Here is an 18099-nt window from a genome sequence, read left to right as displayed (position 1 = left end):
GCTAAATATTTTTTACATTTATCGAGTCAGCGATCAGTGTGTTTGTGTCTGTCTACATGTGCAATTTCAACTGTTGACATGGGACATCAATGACAGTGAAGAACAGTTTGCAAGGCTTCACAAAACTATTGTTGGATTCCACATGGCACAAAACATAGTAGCCTAATTATTGTGCAGTCTCTTTAAGATCATTCAATTTAAAATACGAGTACAGCTAAAAGTGGGTTTAGTTTCAGTTTTAATCATCAGTTACATCTCAGATATTCACAAATGTTCTGTGACAACATTAATGTCCTCTCATTGTTGCATGTCTTTAAACATTTAGCTTTGAGAAGGAGGATTTGTGGTTATGAGGAAGTTTCTAAAGGAATGAAATTAATTAAACACTGCAGCTTGCTGGAAAATCTTTGAGTTTGTCACTAGTGGAAACGCCTGTCACACTTTGGCTGAGTGTGTTGTAGGTATGACACAAGAACGAAAAGTTTATTAACCGAAAGAGAACTACACCAAATAAGCATTTACGAGAACTGAAAAATGAGAACTAAAACATAGGTATATTTATACTAAGTGAAAACAAAGATGATAGGATTAACACAGGTGATACAAACCAGGGAACTGATGATGAGTAAATATAAACAAACTAGAATGCAATAAGTAACCTAGGAGACAAACAAGTCATGAGAAACTGAGAACAAAAGAGATGTGTGACTGAAGGGAAACAAATTAAGAGTCCATGAGGGTGAAACTATGAATAATCATGACAACGCCAAACTTTACATATCTTTATTTAATGTCATAATGTTCCAGCTCCTGCTCATTCTGTTCATCAAAATGAAAAGTTTGCAAAATTGTAAAGGTAATCAAAATGTAATCCCCCCCCAAGTTTCTCTCCAGTTTGTATCTGGGTCTCTTTGGCTTCTGAGTCAAGACATCACACAGGTTTCAGAACCATAGAGGATTAAACAGATTGATCTGTGTCATCTTTGCATGTTTACAAAAGTGAATACCAAAGAAGATTTTCAACATGATCATGTGATCAGAATTATTTTTTTGTGGCTGTCTTTATCAATCTTTATGCCTGTATGTTTGGTGGTAAGAGAACATCATGTGCATTTCATTACCTTTGGCAAACTGTACAGATGAGAACATCTGATAATCCTGACTTGTTTGGAAGTTAATATCTAGTAGCTTTTCATGCACTGTTGTTAACTATTGCAACACTTTTGTCTGTCATTTGTTACTGTGAAAGTGGAACACAGTTCCCTTTCGAGGGAACTCGCGCTGCGTCGAGAATCGACACATTGGGGAACGCTTTCAGCGTGACGCGTCTGAAGTCTGTATAGAACTAGTTCAATCTTGATTGGTGTTGCGTCATGACGTCACTCGTGACGTTGCATGTGACAGTGATGCGGAAGCTATAAAAGGACGCCGGAACATAACCGCGTCAGCTTCTGGTCTTCAGCAAGCGTTCTGTGTCTACCGTATGTCTTATTTTGTGTTATTTGTCCCTTTATTAATAGTATGGCGAGCAAAAGCAAACAATTCAGAAAGTGTGCATCCCCTTACCCGCGTTATTTGAGCGAGGGTGATACACGCTCGCTCTGTGTAGTTTGTTTGGGAGTGGAGCATGCTTGGGCAGCGCTCGAGGGCGCTGTCTGTGCAAACTGCGATCAAATGCCACTAAGAACGCTCCGCTCCCGCCTGAGCCTGTTCGATGAATCACTCTTCGTGCTCCCTGTGGCGCGGTGCCTGCATTCATGGGGATCGCAGATGGAGTTGGCGGATAATGCCGAGACGGCCTCGGCCCTTTCTCAGCATTCAGAGGCCAGCTCCATGGATCCTGCTCAGGGATCGGAAGCCGGCTCTGCGGCTTCTTCCGCCCATGAGGAGGATCCGATGCTCGAACTATCTAGCTCCGAGGAGCTGGATATTTTGAGCATCGACGCGGGAGAATGCGAGGACTCGCCACCCCATTCTCCTGCCTTTGAGGAGCTGCTGGAGGTTGTGACCAGGGCAGTGGCTAAGTTAAACATCGAATGGCCATAAGAAAAGCAGGAAGAAAAACATTTCCTGCAAGCCCGGTCACAGCCTTCGCGCCGGAGCCTCCCGTTTTTCACCGATCTCCACACTGAGGTATCGAGATCGTGGAACAAGCTCTTCTCTTCTCGAATTATGAGCCCTAATGTCCACCTATATTCTACCATCCTGGGCTTGAAAGAGAAGGGCTATGGGATGATGCCACGGGTAGAAGAATCATTCGCTGCCCATCTCTCGCCCGATTCTGCATCGTCCCTAAGAGCTCCGGTGCTTCCCTCCAAGCCCTGCCGTACAACATCGGCCTTGGTTGGGAAGGCATATATGGCGGCAGGTCGGGCTGGTGCATGCCTGCACACGATGGGGCTGCTGCAGGCATACCAGGCCAACCTCCTCAAAGAGGTGGACAACAGTGGGGAGGTCGCCCTCGATGACATTAAAGAAATGCGTCGAGCGGTCGACTTGTCTCTCCGGGCTACCAAGGAGACGGCCCGCGCCATCGGCCACTCCATGGCAGCTTTGGTAGCTACGGAGAGACATCTGTGGCCGAACCTGTCGGGCATCGGGGACAAGGACAGGGCCTTCTTCCTCGATGCCCCGATTTCGCCCTCCGGCCTCTTCGGCGAAGCTGTCAACACTGTCGTCGAGAGGTTTCAGGAGGCGAAACGACAGTCAGCCGCTCTCAAACATCTTATCCCCCGCCGTTGTCCTAGGTCTCGTCGGTCTGCTGCCAGGGGGCAGTCCCACGAGGCAGCCGCCAGCTCCTCATACCTGCAGCAGCAGAAGGAGAGTGTCTCGTGCTCCCCGCAAAAGGCCTGGAGCCAGAAGCAGCACTCTCAGCCGAAATCTTCCAAGCCGAAGGCAGATCTGAGGACTGTCATTCAGGCGAGGAAGGCTTTGGCAAAGAGGTCCTGACGCGATGCGCAGGCCTCTGAGGGCGGTCCCCCCCGCGATCGCACACCAACATCTCGCTCCTTTGCGGAGCCCTCAGGAAATCGATGTTTGCCTCCCGCCACTAAATGCACCTCGGGACGCATCGGTTTCCAGAGAACGCGAATCGCAGAATATGCCCGAAAATACTGCAGCCCTGCTGATTTCGCGCCCTCTCACGAGACATTTCTTTCCGAACCTCAGAGGCCATCATGTCCTAGTACGAACAGACAATACGTCGGTAGTCTCATATATAAATCGACAGGGGGGGCTGAGATTGCGCCCTCAATGCAGACTGGCACATCAGATTCTTCTGTGGTCCCAGGGCAAACTTATTTCAGTCAGAGCCATGTTTATCCCTGGGGATGAAAATGTGGGAGCAGACATCCTGTCGAGGCAGGGGCTGAGGCCCGGGGAATGGAGACTCCACCCCGAGACGGTGGAGTTAATATGGAGGAAGTTCGGCCAAGCGGAAGTGGATCTGTTCACCTCTCACGAGAACATCCAGTGCCCGCTCTGGTTCTCCCTCACTCATCCAGCTCCCTTAGGACTGGATGCCATGGTACAGACGTGGCCGAGGCAACGTCTGTACGCATTTCCCCCGATCGCTCTGCTCCCAGGGGTTCTAGAGAGGGTCCGGAGGTACGGAATCAGCTTGCTCCTAGTAGCCCCGTACTGGCCGGCCCAAGTATGGTTTTCGGACATCATAACTCTACTTGCAGGCCCTCCGTGGCAAATCCCGATCAGGAGGGACCTTCTTTCTCAGGCCGAGGGCACAATTTTCCACCTTCGGCCGGAGCTGTGGAAACTATGGGCCTGGCCCCTGAGGGGGACCAACTCATAAATGCTGGTCTCTCAACTGAGGTTGCTGAGACCATCTTAAACTCTAGAGCCCCCTCCACGAGGAAACTGTATGCATTAAAATGGAATGTATTCAATTTATGGTGCAGAGAACATCAGTTGAACCCAGTTAACTGCCCAGTGGCTTCAGTGCTGGAGTTCCTCCAGAGTCGTTTCTCTAACGGGCTCTCCCCATCCACGCTTAAGGTCTATGTGGCGGCCATAGCTGCCTTCCACACGCCTTTAGGGGTAGACACCTTGGGGAGACACCCACTTATAGTACGTTTCCTTCGTGGAGCTAGGAGGATGAGGCCTGTCGTCCAGTCCAGGGTTCTTGGTGGGGTTCTTGAGGGGTTATCCCTGGCACCCTTCGAACCATTGGACGAGGTGTCCTGAGAAATTTGTATCTTTTAAGATAGCCTTCCTGTTTGCTATTACTTCATTAAAAAGAGTGGGCGACCTACAGGCGCTATCCGTTGCTCCCTCTTGCCTCAAGTTCGCTCCCGGCAGACTGAGAGCTATTTTCCACCCCAGACCTGGCTATGTACCTAAGGTGCCCACAAATGTGGCACGGTCTGTAATTCTTCAGGCATTCCATCCTCCACCGCATGTGTCGGATGAGCAAGAGAAGCTACACCTATTATGCCTGGTCCGAGCCCTGGAGGTCTATGTCCGAAGAACCTCGGGCTGGAGAAAATCGGATCAGTTACTTGTGTGTTTTGGGTCACCTAAGAAGGGTTCCCCTGTTTCTAAACAAACTATCATCAGGTGGATAGTAGAGGCTATTTCTTCAGCTTACAAGGCGCGCGGTTTGCCTTTGCCTCTGCTAATAAGAGCCCACTCAACCAGAGGAGTGGCATCCTCTAAAGCCCTGCTAGCAGGGGCTTCCCTTCAAGAGGTCTGTGATGCTGCCGGCTGGGCCTCCCCACACACCTTCATAAGACACTACAGTCTGGATCTGCCCTCTACACTGGGTTCACAAGTTCTCCCGTCTTGAGTATGCCAAATTGCTTCACACCAGGGCGTCTATCTCTCAGTGTGGGGCAGTGGGCATTTCGTTCCCCAATGTGTCGATTCTCGATGCAGCGCGAGTTCCCTCGAAAGGGAACGTCTTGGGTTATGACTATAACCCTTGTTCCCTGAGAACGACTTGCTTCGACCAATCAGAAGCTGACGCGGTTATGTTCCGGCGTCCTTTTATAGCTTCCGCCTCACCTTCACATGCGATGTCACGAGTGACGTCATGACGCAACACCAATCGAGATTGGACTAGTTCTATACAGACTTCAGACGCGTCATGCTGAAGGCGTTCCCCAATGTGTCGATTCTCGACGCAGCGTCTCGTTCCCTTCTCAGGGAACAAGGGTTACAGTCGTAACCTGAGACGTTTTTTAAATTGCAATTTAAATGTATATTTTAAAAGTACTTATATTTTTAAGGAAAATATTTTATATTTCATTTTGTTTGCTGTACTTTATGTGGATTATGGTAATTTATGTTTTAAGGTCAGATAAATGTTTACACTTCGTTACAATTTATTGTATTCATTTCATTTTATTTTCATTATTTCATTACCAGAAATGTTCATTATTTGTTTAAAACCGTAACATGTAACATGAACCAAAAACAAAACATTAAACTCAACAGGCAGGTCACGGGAGCCCAGACTGACACAAGACCAAAAGTCATAAATAAAAAAAAACATCAACAGGGACCAACTGTAATACAGATTAATGATTAAACTCTGCCTTTGCCTCCTTTGAAGGGTAAATGCTCAGACTGACGCTCTAGTTGGAAGCGATAGTCTTGTCGATCCAGGAGCGCAGTTGGGAGATACGGGCGTAGACTACTGGGAAACGGGTGTCACAAGTGCGGATGCCCCAGGACACAGACCCCACCAGAGTCCAGACCCCTGAACTCTCACACACCAGAGGACCACCAGAATCACCCTGTGGGAATCACACAGACACAAACACACATTTGAGATTGAAACAGCAGCAACATAGAAATGGTAATGTGTTTGTCCTGATCTGTCTTCACATACCATGCAAGATGAGGATCCAGAGGCTCCAGCACAGATCATGGCATCAGTGATTTGGCTCTGACCCCAGATCTGTCTGCACACAACAGGACTCATGATGGGCAGACCTGTTTGCTGCAGGATTAGAGGACTCCCTGAAAAAAGAAAACATCAGACAGACTGTTCAGAGTCATGTGGAAAAAACAAAACAAGTAATATACAAGAGTAATTTTTGCAATTTGTCTTTGTCTAACAGGTCTTTGTCTAACTTACATGTGGTGGCAGTTGCGCCCCATCCAGTGGTGAAGCAGCGAGTTCCAGGCAGGATGTTGATGGTTGATGGAGCCAGACATACAGGAGAGATACGGGGAGTGAAGACAACTGGAGACGCAAGTTTCAGCAATGCAATGTCATTGTTGATGGTCGAGCTGCTGTAGAGCGGATGTGTGATGACCTGCACAGACAGAAAGAACGAAAAAGATGGACGGTTACTAGTGGAAGCTGAGTTTGTGGAAGGTTATCTAAGATATACGTGTAAGCATGTTTTATTTCTTCTTGTCGTCTTAAGCTTTTCATGCATTTTCCCCTTTTACCTTCAGCATGAATGTTTATTTGAGAATATGGTACAGATGTTTTCTTTCCTATGCTCAATTTTAAATCTGTAAATCTATTTGGATATTTTTTTTAGGGGTAAACTAGACTTCATAAACTGACAGACATGGACCAAAAGTTAATCTAGAGATAATACCTATTTCTTGACTCAATTCAATTTAACAGGTCAAATTTATCAAGTAATTTAAAAGGATAATAATGGATTCATAATGAACATTTATAGTGCATATTGTCACGGGGTGACAAGCGGCTGAGCGGAACCTTTTTTTTTTTTTGGAGAACGTGTTTCCCCCGGGGAGTGCTTCCGATGTGACATTAGGACGGTTCCGGTTTCCTATGTGAGTAATGATAAGTGCTGCGTTCCAGTCCACTTTTAGACATGCACTTGCGAACTTCCCTAAGCACTTCCCCTCGGGGGAATCCCTGCCGCCATTTTGAAGTGCGTTCCACTTCGTGAAGTGGACGAGGGAAGTTTAGATGGACAGACCCTCGTTCCCTCGATTTTGACCGAGGGAGCGAGTCTACTTCATATGTACACTTCAGGCACCTATATGTCCCACAATGCAGTACGATTGTGACGTCACCACAGATCTCGTTTTATCACCACCACAACAGACAACTCTATGATATATTATATATATATATATATATTTATTTAAAACAACCCAAACACACATATAAACATTTGGATGCTGCATTAAACAAATTCTTAAAGGGAAAAAAATGTAAATAATAAATCAACTACATAGCTGATTCCAAGTAATCAAGGGCTTAGGACGTTCCAATTCAGCCCATTGCAGTTTCCGCCAGTAGTGGGCACTCGCAATGACGTACATCCGAGTGAACGAGACGGAGGGAAGTTAGCAAGTGAAGGGCATGACAACTTTGGACTGGAACGCAGCCAAGGAGGCTTGATGAGGAAAACTCGCGGCAGGTGGGAGAGGAGAGGATATAGAACGGTGATTGGGACACGCATTGAAGGAGAGGTTTATAAAATCTATTCTGGCGGCAAGACAAGGGACATGAGGCACGCAGCAGGAGAGAGAGAGATATTTATAAAATCTATTCAGAGAGAGAGAGAGACTCTCTGTCTGAGTCCAGTGAAGAACCTGCTAAAGCTGTGAGTCATATGTAGCCTATCCCCCACTCTCTGTCTGAGTCCAGTGAAGAACCTGCTCCTCGAAAAAGAATGCTGAAGAGACTTTAGACTGTTTTTATTATTTAATAAAGAACATATTTATTTTTTATTTTGTGTCTGCCTCCTTCGTGTCCTCGGTCAGCTCCTCAGGGGCGGTACGCAAGCTAGGGGTGGGCGGCCCGCTGGCGCTCGCCCCGGCCTGTGACAATATTATTTGTTTATTGTTCTAGTCCAGTGATCTCGTTTTATTATTGTCAAGTGAAGTCACCTTTATTGATATAGCACTTTATACAATATTGATCACAGTAATAAAAAGGAAAATAACAGAATCAATGATGCAAAATTCACCAAATATAAGAGACATTCAAATTCTGCTGTAAAGCAGCTCTAAAAACCACAATAGTGTCATTATTCAGCTCAAGTCAGTTCAGTGTTGATTCAGTTCAGTTGTGTGAAAAAGCAGAAATGAACCAACAATTAAAAAACGTTCAGTTATTGAACACTGAAATAAATAGTATGAGCTGATCTCTAATTTTGATATTCATTGCTGAAATCAGTCAACATTTTTACCTTGGAAACTAGTTTAACCTGGATGGGTTCAACATTGGAGCCATGATCATGTTCTCCAAGAATGACACGATGATTGCCGACCCTAAAAAGAGAGCGGTAAAGACAAAACTAACTGTGAAAAGAAAAGAGAAACATCATCTTAAAAAAAGCACCATTGTATGTGTCATTTGTCAGATTGAAGACTCTTACAAGACACCGCAGTGAGCAGCAGTGAGAACCCAGTTCTGGTTGATCAGGGATCCACCGCAGAAGTGGAATCCGTTGGGTTGCTGTTTCAGAGGTAAAAGCATTGAACACATGACATATACTCTTTGACCAAATCAGGCAAATCCAGGATAAAAGTGGGCCAATACACCGTTACCTGGATAGAGACCTGCCAGGGCCAAGAACCAGAGATGGCGTTCTGTCCGTTCACAATCTTGCTGCCAATCGTCTGTGGCTTAATCGCTGGCACTCCACAACCTGTAGATAAAGAACAGAAGTTCATGACACATGAAGCTCTTTGTGTAGGTTTTGCATTTTGTAAATATATGTATACACCTAATAATTTTCTTGCAAACTTCTAAAGAAGACACTTACCCAGAGCAGAGGCCACCAGGGCAAGGCAGGTGATGGTGAAGATCATGATGTAGATTTGTGATGTCTCACTGTTGTACCTGTAGGTGCTCTCTCTCGCTTTTATATAATTTACAGCATCTATTAAATGTGGGACGTGATCAAGGTTCCTTCCCGCAGCTCCAATGATCTCATAGTTGCGGAATGATCATCGATCTGCATCTCCATTGTTCAGAGCTGGTGTCTTACGTGCAAAGAGGATTAATTCTTTATTCTCTGAAGGGGTTTTTGACCTCTGTCTATTTCCTTGATAGGCATCATGATTTCACCTCTGTCATTTTATGTTATCAAATGTTTTGAGTGGGAAGGTTTTGTTTTTGCTGTTGTTAAATTTCATTCATTATATCATGAAAAGTTCTTCCTTACTGAAGTTCTTCCTAAAAGTTTTTCAGAAATACTCGCAGGAAATAAGCTGCTTTCCCATTAAATCTGTGATTTTAACTAATCCCATATTCAACCTGGCAATCCATTCAAGCTTATACTGAAGAGGAAGGGAGTGAAATTGTGGGATTATGTCACAGTACGATTATATCAGTTATATATATCAGTAATAATGTCAGTTTCTATAACACCACAAGCAGTTAAAAAAAAAAAAATCAGATTCTGAAATATGAAATATCCAGTGTGTTGTGATTGGCAGAGCTTAGCGCTTGTTCGGGAAATGTCCCACCCCTCCATAACTGTGAGTTCTTCTCTAGTATAAATATTAATAATGGCATAAATTTCAAGCCAATTCGAGCCCGATTCAGACCCTGACAATGTTAACGAACAAGAGGATCACGCGGAACAGATTTCATGTATAGACTTTAGAAGCACGGATTTCAAAGGATGTTTCAGACTTCAGAGTGGTGTGTTTTTTGTCGTTTTATTATACATTATACTTATAATGAAAGTATGTATGTAAGTTATACATAAAGTATGTATAATAATATATAATTACATACAAAAAGCAACAGAAAACAAGCTGTTCTCCATAAAATGTGCAGCGCACTGATAAACATTGGGGTTATAATGTCCAGGAACAGTGTTTAAAATAAATGTTAATCACTCTAATTTCGTCAGCCTTAAAGGAAGGTTAAACAAATGAGTTTTGGCGCCGTCAGTCTCTGCGAACTCAGACAAATGTAAGTACCATTCTTTTATACTGAGAGTGTTAACACATGATTGGTTAGAAGTGAGTTAATGACGAGCTGATTGAGTCTTCCTGGCAGAACTTAACGCTGAGCTTACATTTCATGCGTTATTCTCTACAAAGCATTATAATCCAGTAGTTCACTCAATTTTCTTTACTGATAAAATTAAGTAATATTTGTTATATACTGCTGATACAGTACTGACATTTTTTTTTATTGGTTTGGTTTATTTATTGTTTATTAATAATAAAAATGTGTTTCTTTGTTTATTGGTAATCTTCCATAAAAGTCAGTTCTCTTCATTGGTTACACATATTTATGAGTGGAAGATAAAGCCAGTTTGATGCAACTCTTCTTCTAAATACAATTAACTTTGCAACTACATGTCAACTACCAGACATTAGAGTATTAGTAGACTGTCAACTTAAAGGGATAGTTCCCCCAAAAAATAAAAATCTGTCATCATACTCACCCTCGTGTTGTTCCAAACTTTCTGACTTTCTTTGCCCTGTTGAACACGAAAGAAGATATTTTGAAGAATGTTGGTAACCAGACAATCGATGGTAGCCATTGACTTCCATTATAGTATATATATTTTTCTTACTTTGAAAGTCAATGGCTATACACTGATTTCACGCAGCCGCCATTTTGAAATCGAAAGTGAGGCTCCGGTGGGAAGAACCCCGGAAGTAACGATAAACAACAATGCCTTGGATTACCAACCTGAAGCTGCTGCCGCGATTTACACTATTGGATGTTAATATCCAATATAGGATATGTATATAGTTCATTCCTGCTTCTTTTTTTACATTCTGAATTATATATAAAAAAAATATTTTATTTATAAATTAATTTCACTGTATATAGTCTAAAGTATGAAAGAAATGTATGTACATTTTTAGAATTGACACAACATCATTAAACACAACAATACGCCATCGCATTCACGACTCTCCTGTGATTAAAGGCCACACTTCCGGTTTTCTTCCCACCGGAGCCTCGCTTTCGATTTCAAAATAATGGCTGCGTGAAATCAGCGTATTGTATGACTACCGACAATATTTAAAATATCTTCATTTGTTTGCAACAACTTGAGGGTAAAATAAAAATGTTGGGCTGAACTATCACTTTAATATCTGCTACCATTTTATTTAGATGGTCCCCACTCCCCACACATCAGATTGACTATTAGTAACTTTACAAGTAAATGTTAACTTATTCTACTAACCCGAACCCTTCCTAACATTCTACTAATACTCTGAGAGTAAGTTGACATGTACTTGTAAAGTTATTATGTCCAAAGTGGAATTTCGAAATAAAATGTCACCAAAATCATTTTGATCCAAGCTGAATTAAATGCTAGCTGTTTAGGTTTTATTTTGATATTAATGGTGTTAACATTATAATGTGTACAATATATTCGGTACAATTTGATCACAATGCAGGAAAAGACAATAAAGCCTCTTTAAGCTTCCTCACAATACAGGTACTTAACCACTGAGAAACCTGTGAAAACCCCTGCTTCATTGTTTCATTGTTTCATTCATTCACACTTCTGAGCAAGAGGAAATCTGTCTACTCAGAGACGAGGAAGAACATTTCTGCTAAAGAATTTATATATTTATCACGTCTCTCTCAGTTCTTTCTTCAAACCATCAAAAAACAGCAAAATGATGTGGCTCATATTTTGATCCAGCTTGATCTGTTGCCAACATGACTCCACATGTTTTAATTGAGTTACCAAAACTGCTACCCTTTTTTATTATTACTGATCAAGTTTTATCGATCTATGGGAAAATCATGTGCATGTTAAAAATGTCATGTAAGATGATAAACATTTGACCAGATCTGTATTTATAAACAGAGCTGTCACTATAATTTGGGAATTGTTATTTCTTTCTTTCACAGGCATTTTTATCTGAAGTTACAAATGGGGTGAAACAAAAGTATCATAAAGGAACCACTAGTAGTAAACCAGAATGGTACACGTTTTACTTTTTTCTGTATAATTGTTGTAATTCACAGTCCAGTTGTGCATGATATCCTGTTCACTTTATGGCTGATTTTTTTTCTTTCTTATGCCTCTTGATTTTATTAAAAAATATTATATAAAGTATAAAAGGTAGTATACATCACACTTATACCTACTTACTATAAGGTATAAGTGTGACACTGGGGATATTTTGGGGATATTTAATTTTATCAATCAATAAATTCCACTTGAACAAACCTTGTTGTATTATTTTAATGTAATACTGTGAAGCTGCTTTGATACAATCTGTATTGTGAAAAGCGCTATACAAATATACTTGACTTGACTTGACACTGTCACACCCATCATACATATTAGTTACACTAATGTTTATTTGTTATCATTAAGTATTGTCATTGTCAATTATGTTTTTTTTTGTAGTGTCGAGTTGAGTTTCAGTTGTCCTTATCTTAACCCTAGCCCTTGAGTTATCCTAACCATAGCCCTTAGCCCTAATAAGGTGAATAATAACCTTGGCACTTTGTCATTGCTATCAACTCTGACTCACTCAGGGCTCGACATTAAGCCTTTTCATGTGCTTGTCCTTTGGACAAGTAAATCTGTCATTCACTTGTCCTAGTAAAAAAGTTGCTTGTCCGGAATGTTTTTGGCGTGTGTGTGCTGTAAATATAATTTATTCTGAAGAAATATCCTCATCTGTGTTAAATCAGCTCTGATATATTTAAACCTGCATATTGTCATATCTGCACCTTTAAAGGGCCACCCCCCACCCCCCAAATCTTATTAAATGTATGCTTCATCTTTAGTTTTAAATTTTATCAATAGATTAAATTGGAATAGCCTAATAAGATAATATAGGGCTGTTGTTACCCTAGGAAGGGCTGATCAAATTAAATCATTTACACTGAAAATTTACAACTGCATTAAATATTGTTATGAATATGAGATCGTTTTAAATATTTTTGAATATACAAATAAGAAACGTTGGAAAGAATGATGCTTTTAAACATGAAAGTAAACCGCCAGTAGGAGGCGGCAAGGGACTGTCTTAATGAGCGAGACATTGAGTCATTCATTCAAACGATTCGTTCAAACAACTGATTCATTCAAGAATGAGACATGTTTATGAATGGGACATTGAATCTTTAACTCAGCCAATTCGTTCAAAACGCTGAATCATTCAGTAATGAAACACGGTTAAGTGTTGCGGTGAGATGCGTTACGGTTCTGCTGTGATATTTGTTTGGAACTATTTTTGCTGCTGAAACAGAACAAAAACAGTCAATATTGTGTCTAAAATGTAAGTAACTTAATTTGAACTGTTTATTGAACTGTTGTATCAAAAGCAATGTCACATTTTCAGTCGTGATGGTACTCAAGAAAACAGCACTCGTCGTGTGAGGTTGCTAAACTGTTTCATATGTTACAAATATTAAAGGTGGGGTATGTAATTCTCTTTTTTGGCCATTTTTTCAAAATCACTTGAACTCCTATTCCTAACTTTTTTTACTACCAAGTCAAATTGCGTTTGTTACCTTTTACTACCTTTCAAGGGCCTTAATTTTGGTAGATTCTTTTTACTACCTTTTACTACCGCGCGGACACCCTGAAAATCTTTGAGTTTCTGTCACTAGTGGAAACGCCTGTCACACTTTGGCTGAGTGTGTTGTAGGTATGACGCAAGAACGAAAAATTTATTAACCGAAAGAGAACTACACCAAATAAGCATTAACGAGAACTGAAAAATGAGAACTAAAACACAGGTATATTTATACTAAGTGAAAACAAAGATGATAGGATTAAAGGTAGGGTAGGTAATCATTTTTCTAAAAAAAAAACATTCCAAATTTGTTTAAACTGTCTTTATATACCAATACATAATTAAAATGTAAGTACTCTGAAAAAGAAAATATAAAAATCTGTGACTGTAGACCTTTTAATCTGCAATAAACACAGCTCATTATTTCCATTCACTCCACCCCCTCCCTTCTGAGCTCCTTCCAAAGCCACGCCCCCAAAACACATGAACGCGCGACGCCAAACGCTCAGGCTGGAACAAGACGCATTTATTACCTGAGACGAGTGGAGAGGAAGGAGCGCAGTACATACAGTGACATCATGTCAGAATCACATGTAATAAAATACCTAACTTTATCACTATGAATATAAACAAATAAGATTTCTTTTAGTACTCACTATCAAGCTAGCACATCGATAATGGTAAAGTTTCATTCGGTAACGAGCTATATTTATAAGTCAAAACTAAAAACAGGTTGCATTGATACACGTTTTTCCATTACCATCAGTTACACTGTGATGAAGATGAATTTCGTGTAAGATTCATAACATATACGGTGTTTTGCATGTAAGAGTTTCCATGATGAAAACATTGTTGACTCTAATGAAGACTAACGTACACTCCGAGTCCGGAGACAAGTACCGCAAGTACCGCATCGTCGGTTCGAGGACAGGTCCGGGGTTGAGGGCGAAGCAGAGGAGGTCGTTCAAGAGCGCGGGCAGGGTCCGAGGAAGTAGTTTTTGCCTTGTTTGCCTTCGCTGACTGCATATGCAGGTGCTTTGAGCTGAATATTTCCGGGAACGGTGACATGTGATGAGTGCACGCCGGGCAGCGCGCGCAGTGGGGCTCGGGGCGGGCACGAGACATGAAGGCATCTGATTGGTTCTTTACATTCGCACCGAATGGCAGTGATTGGTCAGAGTTTTTACTGTCCTGCAGCTGCTACAGAGGTCTGATTTTTTTCATTCCTTTTTCTAAACACATAATGTATTGACTACTATCAGGATGGAAGGACCATTTCACCCAGTATAAAAAAAAGTGTTTCTGAACAGGATTACCTACCCTACCTTTAACACAGGTGATACAAACCGTGGAACTGATGATGAGTAACCATATAAACAAACTAGAATGCAATGAGTAACCTAGGAGACATACAAGTCGTGGGAAACTGAGAACAAAAGAGATGTGTGACTGAAGGGAAACAAATTAAAAGTCCATGAGGGTGAAACTATGTAGCCTGGCTAACGTCAGACCTCGTCTCATTGAGACGTGGTCTGGGAACCACGTTCATTTTCTCGTATTTGAGGCGTGGTTTACGAATGCCCAGAGCCGTTTATTGGGCGCTACGAATGTCTATCAAATGCGCCTGTACGTACCTCATAGCCAATCATTTCAATTATACCAGATGACGTATGTAGAGCGACAGAAATTCGACGAGGAAGAAGACTAATGCTGCTTTCCACTTTTAGACACGCACTTGCGAACTTCCCTAAGCACTTCCCCTCGGGGGAATCCCTGCCGCCATTTTGAAGTGCGTTCCACTTCGTGAAGTGGACGAGGGAAGTTTATATGGACAGACCCTCGTTCCCTCGATTTTGACCGAGGGAGCGAGTCTGCTTCATAATATGTACACTTCAGGCACCTATATGTCCCACAATGCAGTACGATTGTGACGTCACCACATATCTCATCTAATCACCACCACAACAGACAACTCTATGATATATTAATAATATATTTTTTTAATTTAAAACAACCCAAACACACCTATAAACATTTGGATGGTGCATTAAACAAATTCTTAAAGGGAAATTTTTTTTAAAATAATAAATCAACTCCACAGCTGATTCCAAGTGATCAAGGGCTTAGGACGTTCCAGTTCAGCCCATTGCAGTTTCCGCCAGTAGTGGGCACTCGCAATGACGTACATCCGAGTGAACGAGACGGAGGGAAGTTTGCGAGTGAAGGGCATGACAATTTTGGACTGGAACGCAGCATAAATAAACTTGCGTTCTAAACTACTTAGGCCCTGTCCCAAATGGCACACTCCGGACTTATGGACCTCCTCAGAGTCCACACTTTGGTAACGTCATGTAGTGCAGACCTATAGGGCCCTTGGCTCGAGTCCACGAGAGCGCATTGAGAGGTATTTTTGGGACAGACTCGATCGTCACGCCGGAAATAACAGTCTGGTTGTTGTTGGACAGGAGAAATCACATTTTTGCGCTTGGACGTCTTATCTCCATGTCCACTACACAGCCGGCTTTTACAGTTCTATATTTTGATATTGTGCATGCCCACCTGGGCATTAGACAATAGATACATCATGCTTAATTAAATGATGTATACATAATAATAATGTTCCATTTGAACTAAGATTACGATTTTACATAATGAAAATGTGCATGAGTTTCAGATGAATTTACAGGTTTCAATATTCATACTATGTTTATATATGACTCAGTAAAGCCCTGACATTCGGTTCTATTTATTTAATGAATCATAATGCGATCATATTATTCAAACGCGCTATTATTATGTTTGAGACATCAACCACTGGTCGATGACCATAATGTTTGTATAAACTGTAGGTAACAACTGGTCAAATGTACATCTAGGTCATAAAAACCGTAATATTTTCTTCTCAGCCATGTCATCAATTATCCGTGAGCGAAATCTCCTCCCATCCGTTGTCTGATTGGCTTTTCGCAAGGATTCCTGTGTAGTTAAAGTGTGTGGAGCCTGCATCTATGCGGGCTTCGCAGAAGACCGCTTCAAGGGTACATGGCAAATTGTAACAACAAAAGTTGTGCAATTTCAACTGTTGACATGGGACATCAATGACAGTGAAGAACAGTTTGCAAGTCTTCACAAAACGCCTCGGTTACGACTGTAACCTCGGTTCCCTGAAGAGGGAACGAGCGTTGCGTCGAATTGACGCTATGGGGAACGCTTTGCGTGATGATGTCTTGAAGCACATGTAAAATCAGTCCAATGGTGTGGCGGAACGTCAGAGGCGGGTGACGTCACGTACCAGGAAGCTATAAAAGCCGGCCCGAAACAGAAAACGAAAGCTTCGTAGAGTCTGAAGTCGTGCTGACAGGCATGAAGGAGATATGGCAAGGTGACGCAACGCTCGTTCCCTCTTCAGGGAACCGAGGTTACAGTCGTAACCGAGGCGTTCCCTTTCAAGGGAACTCGCGTTGCGTCGAATTGACGCTATGGGGAACGTCTATACCAACGCCACCATAGCTACAAATGTCTGTCCTGTGTGAAATCAATTGCGCAGCACTAGGAAGACAAAACCTGAGACCCTGGAGTAGAGTCTAGGTCTAAAGAGTAGAACCTGACGAAGGTGTGCGGTGAGGACCAGCCTGCCGCATCACAAACGTCCTGTAAAGATACTCCTGATATAAGGGCCTTAGAGGCCGCCATACTCCTAGTAGAGTGCGGCCGGACAGCCAAAGGAGAAGGCTGCCCAGCCGCCTCATAAGCAAGTGAGATAGCCTCAACCACCCACTTGCTCATCCTTTGCTTAGACACTGGACCTCCTTTGTTAGGGGACCCAAAGCAAACAAACAATTGATCACTCTTACGCCACAGGGCAGCTCTGTGGACATATGTGTCTAACGCCCGAACAGGGCAAAGCAAATTATTCGCCTCCTGGTCCGCTTTTCGAAAGGGAGGAGGACCTCCAAGTGCCACGAGGGAAACGAGATACCAAAGGGTCTTTCCCCACAGACATTCCACCCAAAGGAATGTGGTAAGCACCTATGGCCGCCACATAAACCTTTAAAGTGGACGGGGTCAGACCTGCAGTGAACCGGTCCTGCAGGAACTCCAGAACTGTACCAATTGGGCAGTTGACTGGATCCAACCGACGGTCACTACACAAAGAAGTGAATACTCTCCACTTCCGGGCATAAAGTTTCCTCGTGGAGGGAGCTCTGGACTGTAGAATGGTCTCAGCAACCTCAGTTGAGAGACCTGACTCTATGAGCTGGGCCCCCTCAGAGGCCAAGCCCACAGGTTCCACAGTTCTGGCGGGGGTGAAATATTGAGCCCCCTGCTTGGGACAGAAGGTCCCTCCTGACAGGAAGCTCCAGAGGATGCCCGTCGAGGAGGGACACAAGATCGGGAAACCATACTCTGCCCGGCCAGCGCGGGGCTATAAGAAGCAGGCAAACCCGGTCCCTGCGAACTCTCTCCAGAACTCCCGGGAGCAGAACCACTGGGGGAAAAGCGTACAGACGTAGCCTCGGCCACGTCTGTACCATAGCATCCAGTCCAGAGGAGCTGGATGCGTGAGGGAGACCAAAGTCCCTCCATATCAGCTCCACCACCTCGGGGTGGAGCCTCCATTCCCCGGGCCTCGGCCCCTGTCTCGACAGAGTGTCTGCTCCTATATTCTGAACC

General features: G+C 42.9%; 1 protein-coding gene across 1 annotated transcript; it reads right to left on the bottom strand.

Moving 5' to 3' along the window:
• Positions 1 to 5338: 5338 nt before the first annotated feature.
• Positions 5339 to 8791, bottom strand: LOC309505683 (chymotrypsin-like protease CTRL-1). Its single transcript, XM_082179157.1, has 7 exons — positions 8724 to 8791; positions 8506 to 8606; positions 8334 to 8413; positions 8145 to 8226; positions 6098 to 6278; positions 5849 to 5979; positions 5339 to 5753 (listed from the first exon to the last, which is right to left on the bottom strand). The coding sequence occupies exons 1-7, from the start codon at positions 8767 to 8769 to the stop codon at positions 5592 to 5594; spliced, it is 783 nt and encodes a 260-aa protein (XP_082035283.1). The 5' UTR covers positions 8770 to 8791; the 3' UTR covers positions 5339 to 5591.
• Positions 8792 to 18099: the final 9308 nt, after the last annotated feature.

Source organism: Leuciscus leuciscus (genome assembly GCF_965113295.1).
Source record: "Leuciscus leuciscus genome assembly, chromosome: 9".
Taxonomy (NCBI): Eukaryota; Metazoa; Chordata; class Actinopteri; order Cypriniformes; family Leuciscidae; genus Leuciscus; species Leuciscus leuciscus.
This window is presented reverse-complemented; position numbering and strand designations above follow the sequence as displayed.

What these genes read in the sequence shown, in the direction of transcription:
- LOC309505683 (XM_082179157.1), bottom strand. Translation starts at nt 8,769, where the DNA reads ATGATCTTCACCATCACCTGCCTTGCCCTGGTGGCCTCTGCTCTGG. An exon ending in GCTGCTCACTGCGGTGTCTT is followed by an intron (nt 8,227 to 8,333) that starts GTAAGAGTCTTC and finishes CTCTCTTTTTAG; the next exon opens with GGTCGGCAATCATCGTGTCA. An exon ending in GGGCGCAACTGCCACCACAT is followed by an intron (nt 5,980 to 6,097) that starts GTAAGTTAGACA and finishes TTCTTTTTTCAG; the next exon opens with GGAGTCCTCTAATCCTGCAG.